The sequence below is a fragment of the Haemaphysalis longicornis genome, unplaced genomic scaffold, assembly GCF_048455015.1.
Source record: "Haemaphysalis longicornis isolate Haplotype H1 unplaced genomic scaffold, Haemaphysalis longicornis Haplotype H1 scaffold_1, whole genome shotgun sequence".
NCBI lineage: Eukaryota > Metazoa > Arthropoda > Arachnida > Ixodida > Ixodidae > Haemaphysalis > Haemaphysalis longicornis.
The window spans coordinates 248,334,998-248,356,244 of NW_027526203.1; the positions used below are offsets into that span (position 1 = coordinate 248,334,998).

The 21,247-nt window shown below is 46.6% G+C and overlaps 1 protein-coding gene across 1 annotated transcript in view; it reads left to right on the forward strand.

Moving 5' to 3' along the window:
- Positions 1–21,247, forward strand: part of LOC144143679 (long-chain fatty acid transport protein 4-like) — a 121,443-nt gene that overhangs the window by 86,761 nt on the left and 13,435 nt on the right. Inside the window, exons 2-5 of the mRNA XM_077675467.1 lie at positions 4,838–4,988; positions 9,383–9,620; positions 12,199–12,360; positions 16,583–16,652. Coding sequence (XP_077531593.1) covers positions 4,838–4,988; positions 9,383–9,620; positions 12,199–12,360; positions 16,583–16,652 — 621 coding nt within the window. The remainder of the gene's footprint in view (positions 1–4,837; positions 4,989–9,382; positions 9,621–12,198; positions 12,361–16,582; positions 16,653–21,247) is intronic.

The window sequence follows — 21,247 nt, forward strand, 5'->3', positions numbered from 1 at the left end:
TATTCAACTTCAAAACAATCCAGAGATGCGTTTCTAACGAACACAACGTCACAACATGCGTTGAACGGCTGAACCACGATTGACAGAGGATGGGTTGCCTCCTGCCTGTCGTAAATTCGGTACTCACCTCGCGCGCGCTTTGCGGGGACGAACAGCAAGTCACTTAACTCTGGCGCACAAGCCGATGGCTTTTAGCCACGCACACTGCACATACCCCATGCGAGGTTGAGTCGTACGTCGCTCGAGAAAGATAATCCAGACTATGGGAAGCACTATCCACCCGCAGAAGCACAACGTCGCATTTCATCGCGAAACAAAGGCGTCCACAACACACACACCATCGCCTCCTGTAATGCCAAACGCATCTCGCACTATTCAATGGGAGTGAGTAGTACGCCTGCAGTGCCCACATGTTGCGAAGTGGAACCCCAAGCTGAACCGTGATCACGCAACCGTAACTGACTTCTGGAGCGGTTTGTGCGTTGTTGCCAAGGCAACCGATGTTTGAGATTGTCAAAGAAATGGCGCTCGCTCCAGCGCTAGAAAGCTCAGAGTCGCGGCGGAGCTTGTTTTGCCAACGTTGCCGCTCTCCACCACGCGTCGCCCCAAGCTGAACTGGTCACATGATTGAAGCGTTTTGTGCACGGGTTCTGTATCGGTTTAATATGACTTTTTTCACATGCCGCCGGCAGGAATTACCACCGCCGCAAAATAAGACCCGGCACCAGCGGGGCCACATCTGATACGGCGCTTTTTGGATAAACAGTGCGCGGTGCATCAAGGGAACGAGCGCACGACCCTCCCCGTGCGGCTGCAAGTTCGCCGCCGATAAAAAGTCATGTGCCGCCAGCAACGTACATACACCGCGAAAGGGCAAGGCCAGGCCGCCGCATACATGCGGCCAGATTTTTAAATGCAGAGCATTTCTTAGCCTCGCCTGTTCCTGCGTCGGACGGCGTCAACAGCTCCGCGTCCGCAGCAGGTGCGCCTCTCCTCCTTCCCTCCTCTCTCTCAACCGCAGCTGGCGCGCGCATGCGTCGTAGTCAGCCCGGCCGTTCGCTCCGTCGCGGTCTCGGCGTAACAGGTGCGTGATAGCAGCGCGGTGGGGCGTGGAAGGGCGCGCGCTGCTTGCGCATGCGCGCTCTCCCCCCCGTACTGCTCACCCTCTACTGCGCGCGCTGCAAATATAAAGCGGCTAGCGGTAGCTCGTGCTTCAGTCACTGCGTTGCTCCTTCCTTCCTTGGTTGACGCTCGCTCCACCCTAACGCGACTTTACTCTCCTCTCTCTACCCCAAACCAACACCAACGCAACTACGACCCAACTACCCACCCTAACGCAACTTTACACGGCGTTAACGACCCCCAATGCTCTGCATTTACTCGTGTTCCCCTCGCGGGAAGGCGCGGGAATTTTTTCGTTCGCTTTTCCAGCCTTGAGCGGAGTGCGAGATTCATGGTGTCAACAAAGCGTGCCCGTAGCAGACGACAGTCTGAGCAGCGCAATAGCGGAAGTACGTCACCGCTGCGGAGCGCAGCACCATGGGAGGGAAGGCTCGCCGCCGTCAACAGCGGAGAGCAAGTTGAAAGGAGGAGGAAACGCGGCGCGACGATAATACGCGGTATTTGATTTACGTTTTCTCAGCTAATACTCATCGCTTTAACAAAATTCTTGCGGGAGGAGATTGCTAATACATTGCTTTATTTGGTTGCATGTACATCCATGCATCGGCGGAAGGTATTTCAGGACCCCTTTAAGCGAGAATAGCTCGTTCTGCAAGCTTATAAGCCCTGCCTAACTTGCGTATGCTTTTGCCGGCCTCACCAATCGCACAGCTGCCCGTTCTAGTGCGGGAAATGAGCTAGTGGGTCGCATGGCCATTCTCTTTTTTTTTTCTTCCTAATTATGTAGCTTATGTGAGTGAAGTTTGCGTTAAAAGCGGTGTCAGTGTTGTTCTAAGCGGCAATATTTCAAATGAACCAAACTTGCATTTTTTCTTTATGGCCCTTTAATATATACCGTCGACTTCATTGCGGATCCCGTGGCGTGCGTCGTCGTGGTTGTGTGGGGAGCTGCCAGTGACGCGCGAGCGGTGGCTCAGTGGCTAAGGCGTTGCGCTGCTGAGCACGAGGTCGCGGGTTCGTTTCCCGGCCGCGGCGGCCGCTTTTCTGATGGAGGCGAAAAGCAAAAACGCCCGTGTGTTCGAGATTTCGGCGCACGATAAAGATCCCCAGGTGGTCAAAATTAATCCGGAGCCCTCCACTACGGAGCGCCTCATCGCCTCCGTTGCGTTGGCGCGTTAAACCCTAAAATCAATCAATGCCCAGTGACGCGGGTCTCATCCAGTCGCCTTGCTTGCTCGGGGAGCCGAGGTCATTCGGCGCTCGTCTCCGCGTTGGCTCGGGTCAACCTTCCGAAGCCGCCTTCCGGAATGCTCAGACGGCGTCTGAGGCATCGGTGAACGGGGCAGTCATGGAAGGAAGGGGTGCAGGGCATCTGTGGCCTATCTTAAATGTTCCAGCAGATAGCGTGGAGCAGTGAAACGCGCTAAATTTGAACTGTTGACTCGAGTAAACCTCTGGCGTGCTTATCGCGGGAGGAGCGATTCCGTAGAGGAAGAGCATGAAAGTTGAGCCGAAAAGAGAAGGGAGATATTTACTTGGCAGGGGCGGCACACGAGTATCGTCTTTCTACGAAACTTGCAACGAAGTGAGCAGACACGCGGCCAATTTTTTTTTTTTAGCGTGTTTCTACCAGACGAGTAGTTGCAGCCCTGTGGTCGAGCTCTGTGCGCGACCACCTGCGTGTTCCTTTTCCCCACAAAGAGAGCTCCCGTGCCTCAAACCTGCGTGGGTTGGACACCTTGGGGGTACACCTGAGTGAGATTTTAATATTTCATGGTCGCTGCGACGTCATTGAAGTAAATGCCTGCCAAGCGCAAACCCTTCTCTGTCTGTGCTCGCTATCCCTTCACCAACCAATGTCACGGCGAGTATAAATGACCTCGAAAGTCGGTTCCCCGACGCCTACCGCAAAATTTTAATTACAAGTTGAATTGGGCGAAAGTGCTTGAATTGCGAAGTTTGAGGCGGCGACTTGTAACGTTGACGCACGTTACAAAAAAAAAAAAAAAAAAAAGAAAAAGAAAGATCTATGCAGCCTGTGGCAAGATTCGTGTAGCCCTAGTTCGCCGTCAATACAGGAGCGCGCATTTAGCTCACATGCGCACCTGACAAGAAAATGCGTGTTACTATGAGCTGAAGCGCCCATATACGGCGGCAGCATCACTATTCGAACAGCCGAAGGGGCCATGGTGACACGCTGGTTTATTCCCGCGCGAATCCGATCGCGCACCTTACAGAAGTAGCTGACTTCGTGGTGTATGGTGAAATGCTTTAGTTTATTAACTCGGAAGCCGCTCAGGCACCTTGCAGACATAGCTTACTTTGCTGTGTTCAGCGAAGTGTTTCTACACCCCGCGTAGTTTTTCTCCCTGGATCGCCGTTGACTTGGGTCGAGATTCCTGCGCGCCTCTCTCTCTCTCTCTCTCTCTCTCTCTCTCTCTCTCTCTCTCTCTCTCTCTCTCTCTCTCTCTCCCGCCTTCGCGTGATCCGGCAGCCGGTCTACGCACAGCGTTCTCCTTCGCCTCAGCAGCTCGGTGGGAGAGCGGGAGCTGTAAAACAAAGAGTGCAAGCGCTTTTCTCGCGCGGTAAACTGGTTTTTCTTTAGCCAGGAGGAAGAAAGCCGACGCACCTCACCCTCTGGTGGTTCCCCACACGTCTGACTGTCTGACGCGCTGTTTTTTCACCGGCTTTGATGGGAGTTCGCGCGGTTGCGCTAGTTGCGCGTCTCGCCGTCGCGCCTGGTCGAGGAAGCGTCAAAGCCAAATCGCGCGTGCCTTTCCTCTGCTGCGTGTTCCGCTACCCTGTGTGAAGAGTGGGCAACGCTGTAGTCACGTGGTGTGCGATACGCTGCAGTCAGTACGTTCAGAGTTACGAAGAGCCTTCGTGTGAATTTTATGGCGTCACGAATGTATGCTTGGCTCCGGCGTTCTAACCAGTTCCACGGCCGCTGGCCAGTGCCTTCGAAGGAGAAATTAACTGTGAATTTTTATTATTTCTTATTGTGACCACCTGGTGATCAAGCAAACAACTTTGCTCCAATAAACGTTTATTCCTGCTCGTAACGTTGAGCGTCTCTGATAAGTCCACGTACAGCTCTTGCGTCGTTCTGCTTCTTTTTGTGCCACAAGCAGCCCAGGACTAGTCTAACACCAGCGCCTGAACTATATACAGATATTGTTCTACATACTTCTGCTGCTGCCCAGATTACTTCTGGCTAGTTTGTCTTGCATCCCTGTAGTGCACTGGCGACAGGGTCTGTGGAAGGGGGGGGGGGGGGGGGGGGGATGGGATGTAGGGAGGTACTGAAGCAGTACGTAGTTTTCTGACGAGGGAGACTGTGCCTGAAGGGAATGTCTGGCACGTCCAGACTGTGTGGAATGCAAGGAATTTTATATTTTGCTCACACGAGTAGCTCTCCACATAGCCACAGGTCACACACCAAGTGTGGTTTTGTTGCTAAAATAAAATTCGCTAATGCTTTCAGAGTACACTTGGCTTGCACATGAAATGGCAGCACGTCTGTATCCGATGGAAGCGGGATTCGTGCAAAGATGCCACATGATAAAGGGCTGGAAGCAGAAATGGTTCTCATGGATTGTCTTGCAGCGCATCTTGTGTGGCGCATGCTCAGTGGGGATGATCCACGTTTTAATTACCTCCTTGAATGATGAGCCATTGCGTGGCGCTGCTAAGTTTGCCACCCTTTGTCCTGCAGGGGCCTGATCCGGATCACCAAGACGAGCCTATACTTCAAATCATGCCTCAAAGCAAATCGCACGGTGCCCATGGTTTTCCAGAGCGTGGCCAGCCGCAACTTGGACAAGGTGTGCTTCATCATGGAACACAATCGGTGGACGTTCAAGCAGGTGAGTGGCCGCGGCATTGCGTGCCGTCCTTTTGCCTTGCCCCCTTTTGGGGTTGCTCGTAATTTATTCTGGACGGGCTTTATTAAAAGAACAGCCTGCTTTTTCACTTGCAGCTTGATCCGCACACGTGTAAGCTGCCAACAAAACACTCGCGGCTGCTTGTTGTTTCATTCATTCCTTGGTGAACAGTAACAGAGTTCAGAAACGTATTTCAAAATTGTCCCCATGTGCGGAAAACAGCGCTTTCTCCTTCCTGGATGCCTACATGGCACTAGAGTGCATAAGAGCAGCAAACAGACTGGTCAAGTGACAGGACAAACTGCACTTCGAAGTGGAGAAACTTGCAAAAGGTACAAGCCTCTGAAGCCAAGAAGAATAATATTCTGAGCACAATGAATCGCGTGCAGCATGCTTGCCCTACAGCACTAAATGTATTCCAGGGAATTCTTTTAGGTGACAGAAGAAAAGCAACCACCTAAATAATGCAGCCTAATGCAGGGCCAGCCTTACTTCATTCGGCACCCTGTGCGAATGAACTGCTTCCAAGGCGCCCTCTCTCTCTCTCCCCCCCCCCTTCCCCCCCCGCCTGTCAAGCTGAAACTGTCTGTAACTATATAAAAAAGGGATAAAACTATCCCATCTGCTGCCCATACAATGGCTTCTATAGGAGGGAAACGGACAGCCCATGTTTTTCCGCCGGAATAAAACTCTAGTCCGTATAAGTTTCATTCTGGTAATCAACTAGGAAGTATGCTAAACCGCAAATTGCAAACAAACGTGTTTTGTTATGTGCACTCCTTGGACTGTGCCCCGGTAAAACCATATTGTCGCTCATGTTGAGGCTCGGCATCACAGCTTCGCAGGCCATCCTTCTTCCCAGGGAGAAAGGACACTGAATTTATTTTAAACCGAAAACTTTCTGGGTGGGAACGATGGCGTCCTGTCAAAAAACTAATGCATTTCCCTATAGACTTGTTGGCCGACCGAAAAGCTCTCATAAAAATATAAAAAAAGATCCTAGGGCCTTCATATTCTGATACAAAACGGAGATTGCTCCTGAAAAATGTCTTCCAAGCAATTCATGTGGGTTCAGAGGTGAAGCCAACTTTCAGGGTATCGATGTACGCTTGGTCTTTGTAAGCTAGCTTCCCCACATTGCTTGTTCTGCAGTGCAGCATGGCCATCTATTGAGGGAGTATCATTACAGAAGATGGCTCTAACTCTTGCGCTATCAAAAGTATCCCGAAACAAATCACATGACAAATACGCGCTACGACGACTCTGCATGCGTGAAACTGGGCTTCTGTTGTCTTAAAAAGTTCAGTTGAGAATTGCGAAAAAGGGAAGGTTCTGGATAAGCCAATACATTCATCGATTATGAAGAAGGAGTACAATAGTATGTATCTCGTAAATCACGTATCAGTGTACATTTAGATCATTCGTAGATGCGTGTAATTAGCGTGCGAAAAATCGTAGTTTTCGCGCTTCGCTCAACTTTCTGTATGAAGGGATGGTAGATTTTTTTATAATTACCATTTTGCAATTGATTCTTCTCGTTTTTTGGGAGGATAACCAATCGTAAGACAAAATTGTGTTTGACAGTTCATTCACGCGAGCTATGTATTTCGTTTGCTGAAGCCTGCAATGAGGACAGCGAATCAACGCGCCAGCCAGAATTAGGTTCTCATGCATGACTGCAACTAGGGTCTGATAAGGTCACAGACAATATACATTTCAAGCAGATAATGCTGCTTAAAATGCACAGACAAAAAGAGGCTTGCCAGTAAAAAAAAAAAAAAAAAAGAGGTTCCTTGTATTAACCAAAGTGCCAGGCAAGTGCAGCCATTCATCAAGAAGCTAGCATGCACTAGTGAAGCCCAATATTGTCTGATTGACTGATTTTGGCTGTCTGATTTTAAACTTTCTGTTTACTGTCTGATTTTAAGCCTTTGCAAGCACCCAACCAGAGTTGGAGGCACAAATATGATGGGCATTAAAACGAAACAAGTAGTGGAGATATTGGCGTCGGTGAGACATATTATGGCCCGCATTAGTGCGGACAGTCCCCAATATATCCACTGCCCTTCTATACGACGCTATCTTTTTTATTTTCTCCTTTCCCTTACTACTCTTCTTTTTACTTATTTATCTTTCCCCCATTACCCTTCCTGCAGAGTAGCATGTCGACGTACGCATCTTGGTAAACCTCTGTGCGTTTCCTTTTTCAGTTAAGAGATTCTCCCTGTCTCTCTCTCTCTCTCTCGAAACAAGTGGTGCTGTAGCTACTGTCAAATTTCGGGAGCAATAAGATCTCCGTACTGAAGGGACCGATAAGCATCCGTTCATTTTTCTTTCATAGAATATGCCAATAAAATTATGGATTTTTCTACAGTACCATGTACGCGCGCCGCCTCATTGGTTAACCGTGCTGCGCAGAGAATCAAACAGACAAGGAAACAGCAGTGAAATGCAGAAGGGGGGGTCCTAGTACTAAAGAACTACAGCAGCTGGTGCGCCGGCTCCAGGTAGACACGTCAGGTAACATATTGACAGAAGGACAAAGTTTCAGCATTAAACTTTAAGACAGTGGAGTGGAGGCATCTCTTGGCTTTTACGTAGAAAATGCACATATATTATTTTTGTAATCATGAATTTATTCAGTGCTGTATAAATGTGTCTCGGCTGTGGTCTGAGGTTGGTGCACCACTTTTCCTCACACACACGGGCAAGAGTCGGGGACAAAGGATTGGTGTCAATATGAAGAAAACCTCCTCAAGTAATGTTGCAGACCATGTGAGGTTTGTCAGGATAGATAAGGTTAGTTAGCCTAACATGAAAATGAGGCATTCTCTTGTACTTTAAGGAGAATTCTTCAATTTCTTCTGTTGCTCTTTAAAACGTTGAACACATGTCAGCAATTTAAGCGCATCTGTCTTTCTTTTCTTTAACAAACAGCCCTGCTTAGAAATGTGCATAAGAAGAGGCAACTGTATACTCACGGGTGGCCGTAATAAAATTTTTCTTCTGTTTGTTTGCAATATGGTAGGGAGGAGATTTCAATGGAAGCCAAAGAATCCCAGGGATGCCTTCCACAGGGCGAAGCCCATAACATCAGCCTCTGCTTGATATATGAAGATTTACTTCTCTTTGCCTCTCTTAAAATAAAACCAACCAGGGCTTTAAAATAATGTTAGACTCATGTACAAAGTAACAATAGTAGCAAAAAAATCATTCTTTACTCAAAAATAACATCAATTCAATTTTCTGCCTTAAATATAGCTTACTTTTCAGGCTGATAACTTTGCAACAAGGTGCCCTTTCAGCATATGTTCTGTTCTTGGTTCAGCATTTTGTTCCAGCGTAAGTGTCGGAAAGCAAAAGTAACCCTCAAGTTAGTTTTGTGAATACGATCTCCCGAAGCCTCCTCAGGCGGTTTCTCGGAAGGCTAATTCCACCTTCGTGCCTTCATTTTGGTGTGAAATTGTGGGTCTATGTTTCTCTGCATAAGATTGATAATTTGGGATTATTTGGACACGGGCGTTTTCTCCCTCACTTCAAAGTGCACCACCGTAGTCTCTTCTTTTGATGGATAAAATACAGAGCCAGGTGGACAGTAGAGGGAGGGAGATAGGGGGGGGGGGGGGGGTGCATTCAGTGCAGGTCGGAGCCCACTTTTCTCCGGTGCCCTGTGCGCCGCCCTGGTCGCCCTCCCCTAAGGCCGGCACTGGCCTAATGGCTACAAAAAGAAAGCTCTGACTTCCTTAAAAACTTTATAGTAGCTTTACTGTATTCAGAGATGTCCGCTAAAGTGCTCGTCCAGCCTCTGTGTCTGGTCAATGTACCAATAAATTTTCTCTCATGTTACTGATGGCTAGTCTTTTGGTGAGCTGCATCGGTAACTGCCCTGGACTGGAAGGGATTGCAGGTTGTGGATAAGGAATTTATCTTTTTTTTTTACTGCCAAGTTTTAAGAAAGCTGTTTAGCTTTCCTTTGCTTCCATATTACTTCACTTGGGTGGTTGTAAATATACTTCCACAAAAACTTTGTGGAAGTATATTTCACAATGCTAGGTAACTTTCAAAGATGTCTTTTCGACTGTTAATGAATGAGATAACATCTTTACATACTCAGCATTGCGTGCGTGCTGTGCTTTCACGTATTGCCTGCTTGAACGACTCCAGTACCCTGCTTTATCTTTGCATTGTCGTAATTTATTGTCCTGCATGCAGTTTTAGCTACTCATTTAGGCATTTGTTTTGTTATCTTTGGCCCAAGTGGGATTTGGGCATTGAAAGAGAAAGAAACGGTGCCACCACAGGGAGGCACAGGTACGATTTCCCCTACAAGTGTGGTGCGGCAACAGCTGAGCCTGTCCTCCTCCCCCTTTGTGCAGGTGGACGACTTCACGAACCGGGTGGCCAACTGCTTCCTGCAGCAGGGACTGCGGCCCGGTGATGAGGTGGCTGTGTTTATGGACTCGCGGCCTGAGTTTGTGATGCTCTGGCTGGGCCTGTCCAAAGTGGGCATTGTGGCCGCCCTGGTCAACACCAACCTCAAGTCCGACCCGCTGCTCCACTCGCTCACCTGCATCAACGCCAAGGCCATCGTCTTTGGCAAGGAGCAGGCCAATGGTGAGGCCTTTGGATGCCTCGGAAAGGCACCTCGTATGACCTGTTCCTGGCATCTGTTTGCTACAATGCCGTCTCTATGACTCTGTCAAGCTGTGATGTGGTTGAAACCTTTCGGGGTTGTATTTTTCAGGGACTCGGTAATGGGCACACTAAGGTCAGTGTGACATTTTGAGGGTACCGTGTGCGCGAGCAGTGTTGCAAAAGCTAGCAATGGCTGTGGCAATGCCACAGATCTTGAAATTAATAAGCTAAAAGGCACAATAAGCCAAAAGGCATGGCGACCTTATTTCCACGTGGCAGTATACATCTTTAGGAAGAACGGGGGTGTCGGTCGCGGGTTCGATTCCCGGCCGCGGCGGCCGCTTTTCTGATGGAGGCGAAAAGCAAAAACGCCCGTGTGTACGAGATTTCGGCGCACGATAAAGATCCCCAGGTGGTCAAAATTAATACGGAGCCCTCCACTATGGCGCGCCTTATCGCCTGCGTTGCGTCGGCGCGTTAAACCCCACAATCAATCAATCAAGAATGGGGGTGTCACATTTCTTATGCAGCCGCATCTGTGGCAAGCAAATAGAGTGGAAAGAGTTTTTTTTTTTTGCCAGTATTTTGCTTCATTCTGTTTCTGACTTGCATTGGTTGTACAGTAGTTGTATCCTGATTTTTCAAAACCCGTTTTTGTGGATTTTCCAAATTGATGAACAGATTCCAATTCCCCCACAGTTGCTCATAGTAGGCTCAATTATTCCTAGATTTTGCAAAGTTCCTTATTTAACTTGAGCATCCCAATGACATTGCTAAATCGAGGTTCAACTCTAGTGCCTTGTGTAGTACTTTTCCCCTAGAAAAACAAATTTATACATGCACATACACGGGCACGGTATTTCAAAATGGGCATTGCATTTCACGATGGGCAAATGTAACGTATCCACAGTGACCATGGCGTAGCTGTTACATACTTCTGGAAAAATGGCCACAAGCTGATTTGTAGGATTTTGCAGCCTCAACAATCACTCATGACTATTTAGGCATTCTGGCGTGAGTGCTAGGGAAGTGCTTGTTTACTCTTGCATGGCTACTTGCTCCCAGAGTGCATTGCGAACATTACGCTAAGCTTTAAGGGTGTAATGCCGACACAAGGCATTAGGGGCCAGAATTCAGTGCCAGATACTTGGTCTAGAATAGTATCAGGATGCAGCATGTAGCAAACAGTTTTTGCTATTGCTGTTTCTGTGCTGCTGAGCACAAGGACACGGGTTTGATTCCCAGCCGCGGCGGCCGCTTCTCTGATAGAGGTGTAAAGTGAAAAGGCCTGTGTGTTTGAGATTTTGGCGCGCGTTAAAGATCCCCAGGTGGCCAAAATTAATCCGGAGCCCTCGACTACAGCGCACCTCATTAGCTGTGTAGCGTCGGTGCTTCAAACCCTACAATCAATCGGTTGCTATTGCTGTTTCAATTAGGGGCAGTGCCAGGCTTTATGTCATCATGGCAACCTCATTTCCAAACTTCCAGTTTTCGTAGCTCCGTCTTGCCAGAGAAGTTGTCTCTATTACATTTGGTTCAGCTCTTGTTGTGGCATACTGGCAGAGTCCTGTACACTGTGGCTGCCGATATTGCATGAAGCAGTGGCATAGGCAGACAGGGACGTTCACAGTGCCTATGACACTGACCCAAAGGCCTGCTGCGTTGTTTGGGGTCCTACAGCTAGGTACACAAACGGCTTGTCATTCTCAAATTTACATCATTACCATCGCGTTGAACTGTTGAGGTTTTATGAAAGAATTTCCCTTATCTCTTTATCTACTATTTGACATACGGCTTAGTTACTCCATCTTCCATTAAAAGTTAGAGCTTTTCCTGCCTTGTTAAACCCAAGATACATAGGATTGGCCTCGAGGTAGCAAGTATATTGGCTTCAAACTTGTGGCACTATATTCGCTAGTGTCCAAAGCTGGCATGTTGTCCCTAACAGGGCTCTTTATGTTCTCCTAAAGGCTCTTGTCACGTTGACCCAAATAATTTCCACCGGGCAAAAATTATCAGTTGTGTACTGGGCAAGGCAAGTTATACTCTTCTTTACTTACTCATCTGGTGTGTAAATAAAGTTTTTAACTAAATTGTTCGAGTGAACTGTCACAGCAGTTGTTCAATTTTTCTTGGGGTGGGGGTGGGGGGGGGGGGGGGCTGCTTGTATATCACTGACTGCGTGTGGCGTTAGCTAATCCAGTTCTCTTGAAACCACACACGAGATGTCTTTGCTAAGACGTACCTGCCACAGTGGCCCAATATACTAACTACTGAGCATGCCATTGCATGTTCATTCCTAGCCAAAACAGCTGGTTTTTCTTTTTGGGACACGTTAAAGACCACCAGGTGGCCTATTCTTTAACTTCAGTCCTCCGCCACGGCTAACCTAGGTGTAGCTTCGGTGCGTAGAACCAAAATTTGAACTTTGATGAGACATGCACGCAGCTCGATTTGGCTGCCATCTGGAAAAGCTTGGAGTGTGTTCCCCAGCAGTGTCTAGGATGAACCGCCTCTCCTTGAGGATGCCCCACTGATGGTGTTCCAATGTGTGCAGCCATGAAGGATGTGGCCCCTTCTCTCATGGAAAAGGGCGACTACCACTACTACGTCTATGGAGCCTGCGACACCCAGCCCTTGCCAGCTGTTGACCTGGAGGAGCTAATCAAGAACAGCTCGGCAGTTCCAGCGGACATTGACTTCAAGGGCAGCATCCACGGTGAGCAACATGCGTTTTGCTTGGCAATGGAATATTGATAAAAGGGGAGTCTTTCAGGGCAAAAAGTCATCGCAAGTCTGTTTCCTGCACTATTTTTATTTATCGGTAGCTATTGCTACGCTGGGAACACAAATACGTCATTTTTAGCAGCAGCAGTTACTTATTAAAACTGGCTGTTCGGCAAGTTGGTGCACCAGAGCGCTTGTTCCGTCGTTCTTCCGTGTGTCGTTGTCTATGTCGCGCTCTAATTTTTAAGCAATTGGTTATTAACTCAGAAAGTGCCAAAACTATGAACGCAGATATCACTACCTCACATTTTTCCTAACAACAATTTCTGACGTCACAAGTTGGGAACAGGAAATGTGATGGGAGGAGCTTAAATTTAACCGTTTTTTTTAAAACAACAACAAATTAAGGACATAAAAATATAAAATAAATGTATTTTTAAACTCTTGGTGAGCATGTAATAAAGACACTAACTTCAGTTTTTAAACATAACTGAATAGGCTGCATCACTGCCACAGTCGGTAATTAGGTTTGTTTGAGTTTTGATTTTGGTCAAATCATTTGCATTGGTGCAGAAGTACAAGGAACAGTTTTATGTGGGTGGATGTCAAAGCTATTGCCCATTCCTGATGCCAGTCTGCATGCCGTATAAACTCGTGCAAGGGCCGTACCCCCGAAGTTTGGAACGTGATGTTTCAGAAACGAAACAACAACGTACTAAAAAAAAAACATTTCGAAACTATTTTTAAAGACCGCGCACCGACTTTCAACACGCGCCGGCCGCTGTCAAGACGTGTTTTGAAATATTTCTTGACCCTTTCCGTACCGTGAAAAACAAAACAAATGTACCAAATTTACTGAAAAATATTTTTCGTTCAATTTGTAGAGCTTTTTCTTTCTGAATGAAACGGCCCTATTATTTCGATGAAATAACGTGCCTTTATTCCTCTAATTGTGTAAAAAAAAGATTACTCTAAGATGGCTTCACACGGCACCATTATTTCGATGAAATAACGTTCCTTTAGTTCTTTTATTGTGCAAAAAAGATTGGCCGAAGATGGCTTCACCGCATGGCCGCAGTGTCTTGCAACAAAGCACCGTCAGAACTTTTTTGCAAGATCAGTTTATAATGGATAAAACCGGCGCAAAACAAGTCTCAGGCTAAAAATAAACTAACATGATAAACAACACAATAAACATGACTAACATAATGAATACGAACGTGTTAGTGGCCATCAAACTTTGTTTACCCGTGCGTGCACGGCACATAACCCCTCTCTTCCAGTCTTCCAATAACACAATAATCCAATAACCCCTCCAATCTTCCAATAACCCGCATAACCCCTCTCTTCCATTTCCAATATACTGAGTTGATTGCTTGTAGATATATAGTTCCCTGTATGGGAGCCCCCTGTTATCTGATCCGCCTGCACGCTCTCACTTCCGCACCACGGCGGCTACTGACCTTGGAAAACGATCGGAGCGCGCTCGCGGTAGAGATAGGATATCGCCGTGTCCCGTTCTTGGCAGCGAAACTTCGCTTTTAACTGTACGCCGGCTGGAATAAAACGGTGTAGAGTTTGCAACGAGCGCTGTAACGGTGCACTACGGCGCGGTGCGCATTGCGGTGAAGCTGCGCTCTGGGGTGCGCAGTTTGCGTGTTACCCGCACGCTTTCCAACTTCTATGCTGAAATTATTGGTGTGGGTTAGCGCTTCAAAATACGGTGTGTGCGTTCATCGCAACGTCACATGGTAGCGGCGGGAAAGTACTTAGGCATTTACGCGGTATCATTCAAGTTAAAGGTCGTTCGCAACTTTGCTCTGGAACATTGTTTGCGCGCTTCGCGTGCCTGAACTTCAATGTTAGCGCGCGAAAAATGTGTCAGGCATGGGTATAGCGTTAGTACAGGTGCCTCGCGCAGCTCAGAGCAGGGTCTTCTCAATAAAAACTTTGTTCTCCTTCATATCCTCACTGCCAGCTGCCCGCGCGCCGATGTGTTCAAGCCTGTCATATGCGCGCGGTGGCGTAGAGAGAGGAGGCGCGCGCAGCGCAAAACGAGCAAGGTTTGTTTTTCAGTATGACATAACCTGATATAGCGCACTTTTTTTTTGTGCGAAAAAGCGGCATATTGTAAAACAGACTGGAAAATTATGCGTGCGCCAATTACGGTAGTAAATCGCACGTTTTTCGCCATCTTGAAAAATAAATAAAAAACTTAGTTGATCCGCGCAGGTAGAGTGAACTAGCGCAGGGGCCACATCGCGAAAATCCACCCCGTGATATTAAAAAAAAGGGGGGGGGGGTGTGGCCCTTGCAATAGTTTATACGGCATATAAAATAGGTAGCGGGAAGAGCCACCAGATTGCATACCGTTATGGAGGGGAGGGGGGGGGGGGGTTTCTTTTTTATTTTTTTGCACGCAATAGATTGCTAGTTGAAACCATGCAGCTGACAGAATTACTCCAACTACTCTGGTCAACTGCGCGTCTTATTTCCAACACCTTCTGTTAAATGTTAAATGGCAGCAGCTAAGAGGTTCAGTAGGGTTGTTCACCTAGGCTCAGTGTGCGTTTGTTCAGCACTGGGGGGTGTGCTCAATTGTATCGCCTAAAATTAGAGGGAAACGAGGGAGAGAGAGAAATGTGAATTGTATTTTTTTTATTGCTAAATGAACGAGGCATCATTTGTAGTTGTGATCTTTCCGTTGAAATAAAAAGTTACTGAGCCCTTAGTGTTGCTTCAAGAGTTAGCATGGATGCTATTAAAGAGACACTGAGATGAATTCATCAGTCTTATTGTTAGTTGCAGTGTGCGTTTCGCTCATTTTATTTAACCTATGCAATTCATTACTTGACTATTCACTGGAAGTCTAGGAGTTTAGTTTATCTTAATTGGCTGCAGAAGAGAAAGCTATGTGCAATTTAGTTTCTGCGCCAAGTGTTGCAATGGCGTCCCACTGATCTGCAAAGTGGTTTCGTATTATTTTATCTTTTCAAAATGCTAATTTTTACGAACTTATGATTAATAGTGGCTTCTGGTTTGTTGTTCACACGCCGGTTGTGCAGGATGAACATTTCAGAAATTTGCTGACTTGCCAATGGGTTGTGGCAGCTTACATCTAAAAGCGTGAGGGTTTCCGCTAGTTGGTAATCCATGAGCAACACAGCGCGAAAAAAGACCAGGGACAAGACAAAGACTACAAACAAACTTTGTAGTCTTCGTCTTGTCCCTGGTCTTTTTTCGCGCTGTGTTGCTCATAGCTTACATCAGCAAAATTTCAGGGAAAATGGTTTAAAGGTGCTTTCAAAGCCACTTACTTTTCTTGTTGAAAAAAGGTGCATAAATTGGCCAAAAAAACGTAGAGCATGGCTTACGCACTTTGCACTTTAATCCGGTAAGGTAATTAAACAATTTTTACGGCTCATCTAGCAACCCTTTATTTAAGCTGTCGCGTGTACTTATTTCAAAAGAACGAAAAAAGATCACATCCGGTTTGAACAACGGTGCAAGCCTGATGTCACAGCAGAGCTGTGCTTGTCTCACTAAGCTAAACTCGACGAGCGCCATATAAGTAGCTCACAACCATTTACCCTTGTCCGCTGCTGCAAAGTCTTCGTCGAGCTCTCCCTCGCTGTTGAAGACCTGCACTATTTCTTGTTGTTGTTCTTCTGGACAATTGCATTCTCGTCTGGCAGTGCGGCGCGCTTCCTTGTAAGCCACCTCTTCTTTGGGCATCTGGATCTTCTTTAGTTGCCCCATCCCTCATGTGTGTGGCACAGAGTCTGAGAAAGTTCTGCCACTGCCGCGGTGATTTCGAGTTTTATGAGTGCAGGTGGTTGCCCCTAGCAACGCGGAACGAGTGATGTCAGAAGCAAACGACAGTTGTTTTGTCGGCGACACTGTTTGCTCAAATGCTGACTGGGACGTGCGCTCGGTATTTCTTCTGTTCTTTTTGCAAGCCCCTAATGTGGCGCAGGCCCACGTGCAAGCCTGAACGATGCCGGGCACTCCTAATGAAACGCGTGCTCACGTGCACTCAGCATTTTTTTAGTATTTTTTCTGTTTATGGACGGCACAACCAAGAGCTTAAGCAGCGCTGCTGTTAATAAGGAGTATTTAGAGATTCGTAAAAAAAGATGTAGCCAGACCAAACCAGACCAAACCACTAACCCCGTGTCATTGTGTTGACTGTGTTGGCATCTCTACCTTTGCAGACAAACTGGTGTACATTTACACATCTGGAACAACTGGTCTCCCCAAAGCAGCTATCATCAAGCACAGCAGGTGGGTTCCTAGCATCTTTTACTCTGTTTGCTATGAACCCAAATGCAGTGTGTCCGGGTAACAACAGTGGTAGAATACTGTGTTTACCTGAAAAAAAAAGCACCCCTTTTTTTCACAATTGTGATGCCCGAAATGAGATTCGAAAAACCTAAATTACACCCCCGCCACTTTTTTTTTTATGGCCGTATCTCTATGAGACGGGCACAAGGAATCATTTTTAAAGACGATAGTCTTTCTTGGGCTACTTAAACCCAGAAATTTTGGTCTGTCTGTCTGTCTGTCTGTCCGTCTGTCTGTCTGTCTGTCTGTCTGTGACTCGATTCAGCCACCCGGCCAAAGCAAATCAATGCCTGCGCAATAGTCTTATATAGTCACAGCTAAATCTACCCGTCTATGTCCAGTGTAATGTTCATAGTTGTCAACATTGTTGAATAAGAACAAGACATTACGCAAATATGAGACAACAAATCAATACAGAAGTGATATTTGCAGTGTTCCTTTATAAAAAAATCAAACATGCTTGACTTTTGCGAAATTAAATACTTCATCAACTGCAGAAAAAGAATTCACTCCGCCGTCACCTGCTGTCACCCGCGCCACTGTAGCTTTTGGCGCCATTTTAAGAAATCAACCGGCAACAGTTATGCAAGGTTCCACTAGATAGGTTCCACGTTCTGCTTGCAACGCACGTGGAGTAGGGAAATGCGGTTCTATAAACGTTGAAGTAGGGCGTCTCGATTAACGCGCGTCTTCGCCGTACGGCAGCGTTCGCATCGAGACACCCGGTTTGGAGCAGTGGAACGCGGGATATTTAAAATGATTTAAGCAAACCTTTGGCATCTTTACCTTGGGAGGAGCGCGACGCAAGAGGAACAACATGAGAGGTGAGCGGGAAAGCAAAGGGAGGCATTTACTTCGCAAAAGCCGATAAAGACTATCGTCTTCTGACGGCATTTGCAACGAAAGGAGCAGATACGCGGCCAATTTTTTTTTATTTGGCAAACATTCAAGAGAAAAATAGTTACTGACAGTGAACCCACCACTTACGCATGATACTTGGTCACCCTGACTACCATTGAAGTCCGTTGTGCCGCTTGGGCCCCCGCTCTCAGTATCTCCCAGCAGGCTGTCTTCTGTTCCATTGAAGTAGTTTCCACTTGAAAACATTATAAATGTCTTGGCCGCAATGTCAACGTGGGCCCTCTTTAAGCATCTAAAATCCACGTTGGGATGGTTTCTTAGAGACGGGGTGCGTAGACTCTCCTGCAAACTCTTTATTCAATTGTTTTTCCCAAAAGTAGGGGAAGGTGCTTAGAATCGAGGGTTGCTTAGAATCCCAAAAATACGGTAAGGGATCATCTCGTCAAAAATGCTTCTACCGGGAATCGGACTAATGTTTTCAGACTTGCTTTCCTTGTGGCTTTGTCATGAAAGTTTGGTCCCCTTATGACTTTCATAGTGAGGATTATGGTTGGTTGGCGCACTCCTGCTTGGGATGCTGTTTGGGCAACTTTTTAGAGCCTAATAACACTTGCCAGGCTCTGAATCTACATGGTATGCATCAAGGGAGCTGACTGTGGAGACATAGGTCTGAAATTCGCCCAATGTGCCCAAAAGATTGCTCTTTCTGTAGCTTCCTCATTGTTTATGTGACGGCTAGGGACACTTGGATGATGGTGATTAAAACTACTATTGTGCAGAGCGAAAGGTGTTATGCCTGCTTGCTGGTGGGAGAGCTCCTTAGTCCAAGAATCCTTGCACTCTAGCTGCCAGACACCGGTGACCAGGCTCGTCTGGTCTTCAAGGCTTGGGCTGGTTAGCAGGCTTTCCCGCTGTTCTGGGGGTAGGGAGTGAGTGGGAGGGGGGGGGGGGATGGCTGGTGTGCTGCTGCATTCCTAGACCATATGATATAAGGTGCAGGGGGTTGGACAGAAATGGCAGTCTTGTGGGTGTTGGGTGGTGGTAGTGTAGCAGTATGTCTGCGTTGCATTGGGTGCTGGGAGCCGTGCCGTCGTCTGGAGGGGGATCGGGGTGCACTGAGGAGGCCCGAAGTGAGGGGCACGGGCGGTGGCGTGAGCTGCTTGGTTCCCCAGGAGGGACTCGTGACCTGATGTCCATACAAGTTGGGTCTTACAATCCTGTGAACATAGCCGTAAGAGGCGAGTCGCCACAGAAGATACTTCACCTAGTTGGTAGTGGCGGCATACTGACTGTGAGTTGTATACTATGGTAGTGTAGCTCTGAACGCGGGAGCAGGCTAAGGAGATTGTGGTTTCTTCTGCAGCTTCTGTGGAGATATTCTTGAGGGTCATGGCATTGATCGTGTGCCCTCCTGAGTTGACGACTACTACTGTGTGCCGGAAGGATGCTTCGTGCATCTATGTAGAGGGTGTCAGTCTCGTTTCGGAACCGGTGTTGTAGCACTTCCGCGTGGGGCAGTGCTTGTTGAATTCTGGGTTCATTGGTCGAGGAATAGAAGTGACACAGATGTTTCGCTTTGATTGTGGTTTGTATGCGACTTGGAGCCTGATGAAGAGAAAGAATGGGATATCCAATCCTTTGGAGGAGAGATTGTCCAGTAGCTGTAATCAGAAGCCATTCTCTTTGGCTGACTTGTTGGCCCTGTAGTAGTTCTTCAATGGTGTTATATATACCTAGCTTGAGCAGTTTTTCAGCAGAAACATAGACAAAAACACTGAGCACTGTTTTATAAGCTTTGAGGTTAATACGGCACTCGGCGTTCGTGTCTATGCTTCTTGGGGTGCTTCACTTAAAATTTGTGACAAGGAACAGATTTACCCCTCCTATGCACCAGTCATTATATACAGTGTTGAGATTAGGCTGCGATATATGAGCAGATCAGGGGGTGTCCAGTCAACAGGTCCCTAGTGCTGCTTTCACGGCCTCACTTTTCCACCTGTCAGTAAATTCCGTTTGTTACTTTGCTTTGGCATTATAATTAATTACATACCAGCGCTCAAACAATGGTAAAGTAAGACTAGGGCACTGTGAACGATAGGCTTTAACTACTTCTTCGCTTGAATTAAGAAAATACACTCCCCCCTTGTGTACACATGCACGGATGCCACATGCGGTTATGCCTTAATTTTATCAGTGTTTGCAGTCTGTGCATGTTGTCCCTTGTTTTAGTGCTACTAGTGCTAAAGTTTGAAGTTTAGTTGAAGTTTAGTGTGCACCAACCGGCACACCCTTCACCCTTAAAAAAATGACTGTGCATTCTTCAGGGCAGGCAAATTTTGTGTACAGTTATAGTAATGCCTCAGCCAGGTGAGGTTTATTATAAGCCAGCGTTTTGTATTTTTGCTTTATCAAGTGATGCCTATTGAAGCAGGGCAGCTTATATTTGCATGAATCTTATGTGCATCATGTTTTTTTTTTCTATTGCTGTATTGCTGCAGCTTTTTTTCATAGTGCATTGGTGTGGGATAGGATGCTGCTTGCTCACTTGCAAAGCCAGAATTTTTTATATTTAGTGTCTGTATGATGATAAGGAATGGTAGCCCATTTCTGTTAAGGAACACGTGATGCCATGTGATATGCCAAGTAATGTTAAAATCTCAAACAAGTCTCAATTTTTACAGAAGAGCATTGGAAAACTTAAAATGTGCTTTCTATAGTCTTTTTTGCCACCAAGCTGTTTTTTCTTCAAAAGTTCACTCCAACAACACAGAACCAACCTATAAACGAGTGTCTTAACCCTTTCACTGCTGTAACTCTTGAGATAACTCTGGCAACCACACACGCTCACCCCCTGCCACGCCCGAGTATACAGTAGCCGACCATTTTTTCGGACTTTTATTCGCACTCTTTCTCGTTCCCCTACAGGTCTGAAAAATTGGTCGGCTACTGTACTCATGTTGCCTTTTTACCTACTTAACTCCCGGCCACTCTCGAGTCGATTCGTGCGAACAAAATTATTGTGAGCACGTTGTGCCATCTAGTGAGAAGTCTCTTATTAAATGCAGAGATTGTGGTAGATAAATTTTAGACAACAGGTGGAGCGCATGTTCGAACAAAATGAATATGAATTTGCACAGAACAAACATGAAAAAAAAAAAAAAAAATCCCCGGCAGGGAGTGAGGACCAGACATGAAAAAAACTTCAGTGGAAGGGTTATACCTTCTGCAGTAGATATTGCGTGCTTTATACATAGGATGATTTCGTGTTCACACATGTGAAAAGTTGCAGGAAATTGTATCAGTATATAGCAACCCCTTTAAAGTTGGTGCAGATTTATAAGACCCGTGTATTAAAATTAAAGACTTGATTTAGTGTTTTCACGCCACCCTTTTAACAATGTGTCAAGGCTTTTGAGTAACCTGGAAGTGAACATACTTATCTTCGTGTCAGATAGAAATTTAAATTTACACAATAAGAAATGGAAAAAAAATTAGTCGAGTCACTGACATAAGGTCGCAAATGCTGGTCCCATTTCTAGTATTTTTTCAACTTGTGTTCTTAATAAGGCTATGGGCCATGTAACGCTGCAAGTTCTCTTTATATAATATGCCTGGGAAGAGCCAAAAGATCCATACCAAGTTTGTTTGCGGATTCCCGTGCATTTAAGCCACTT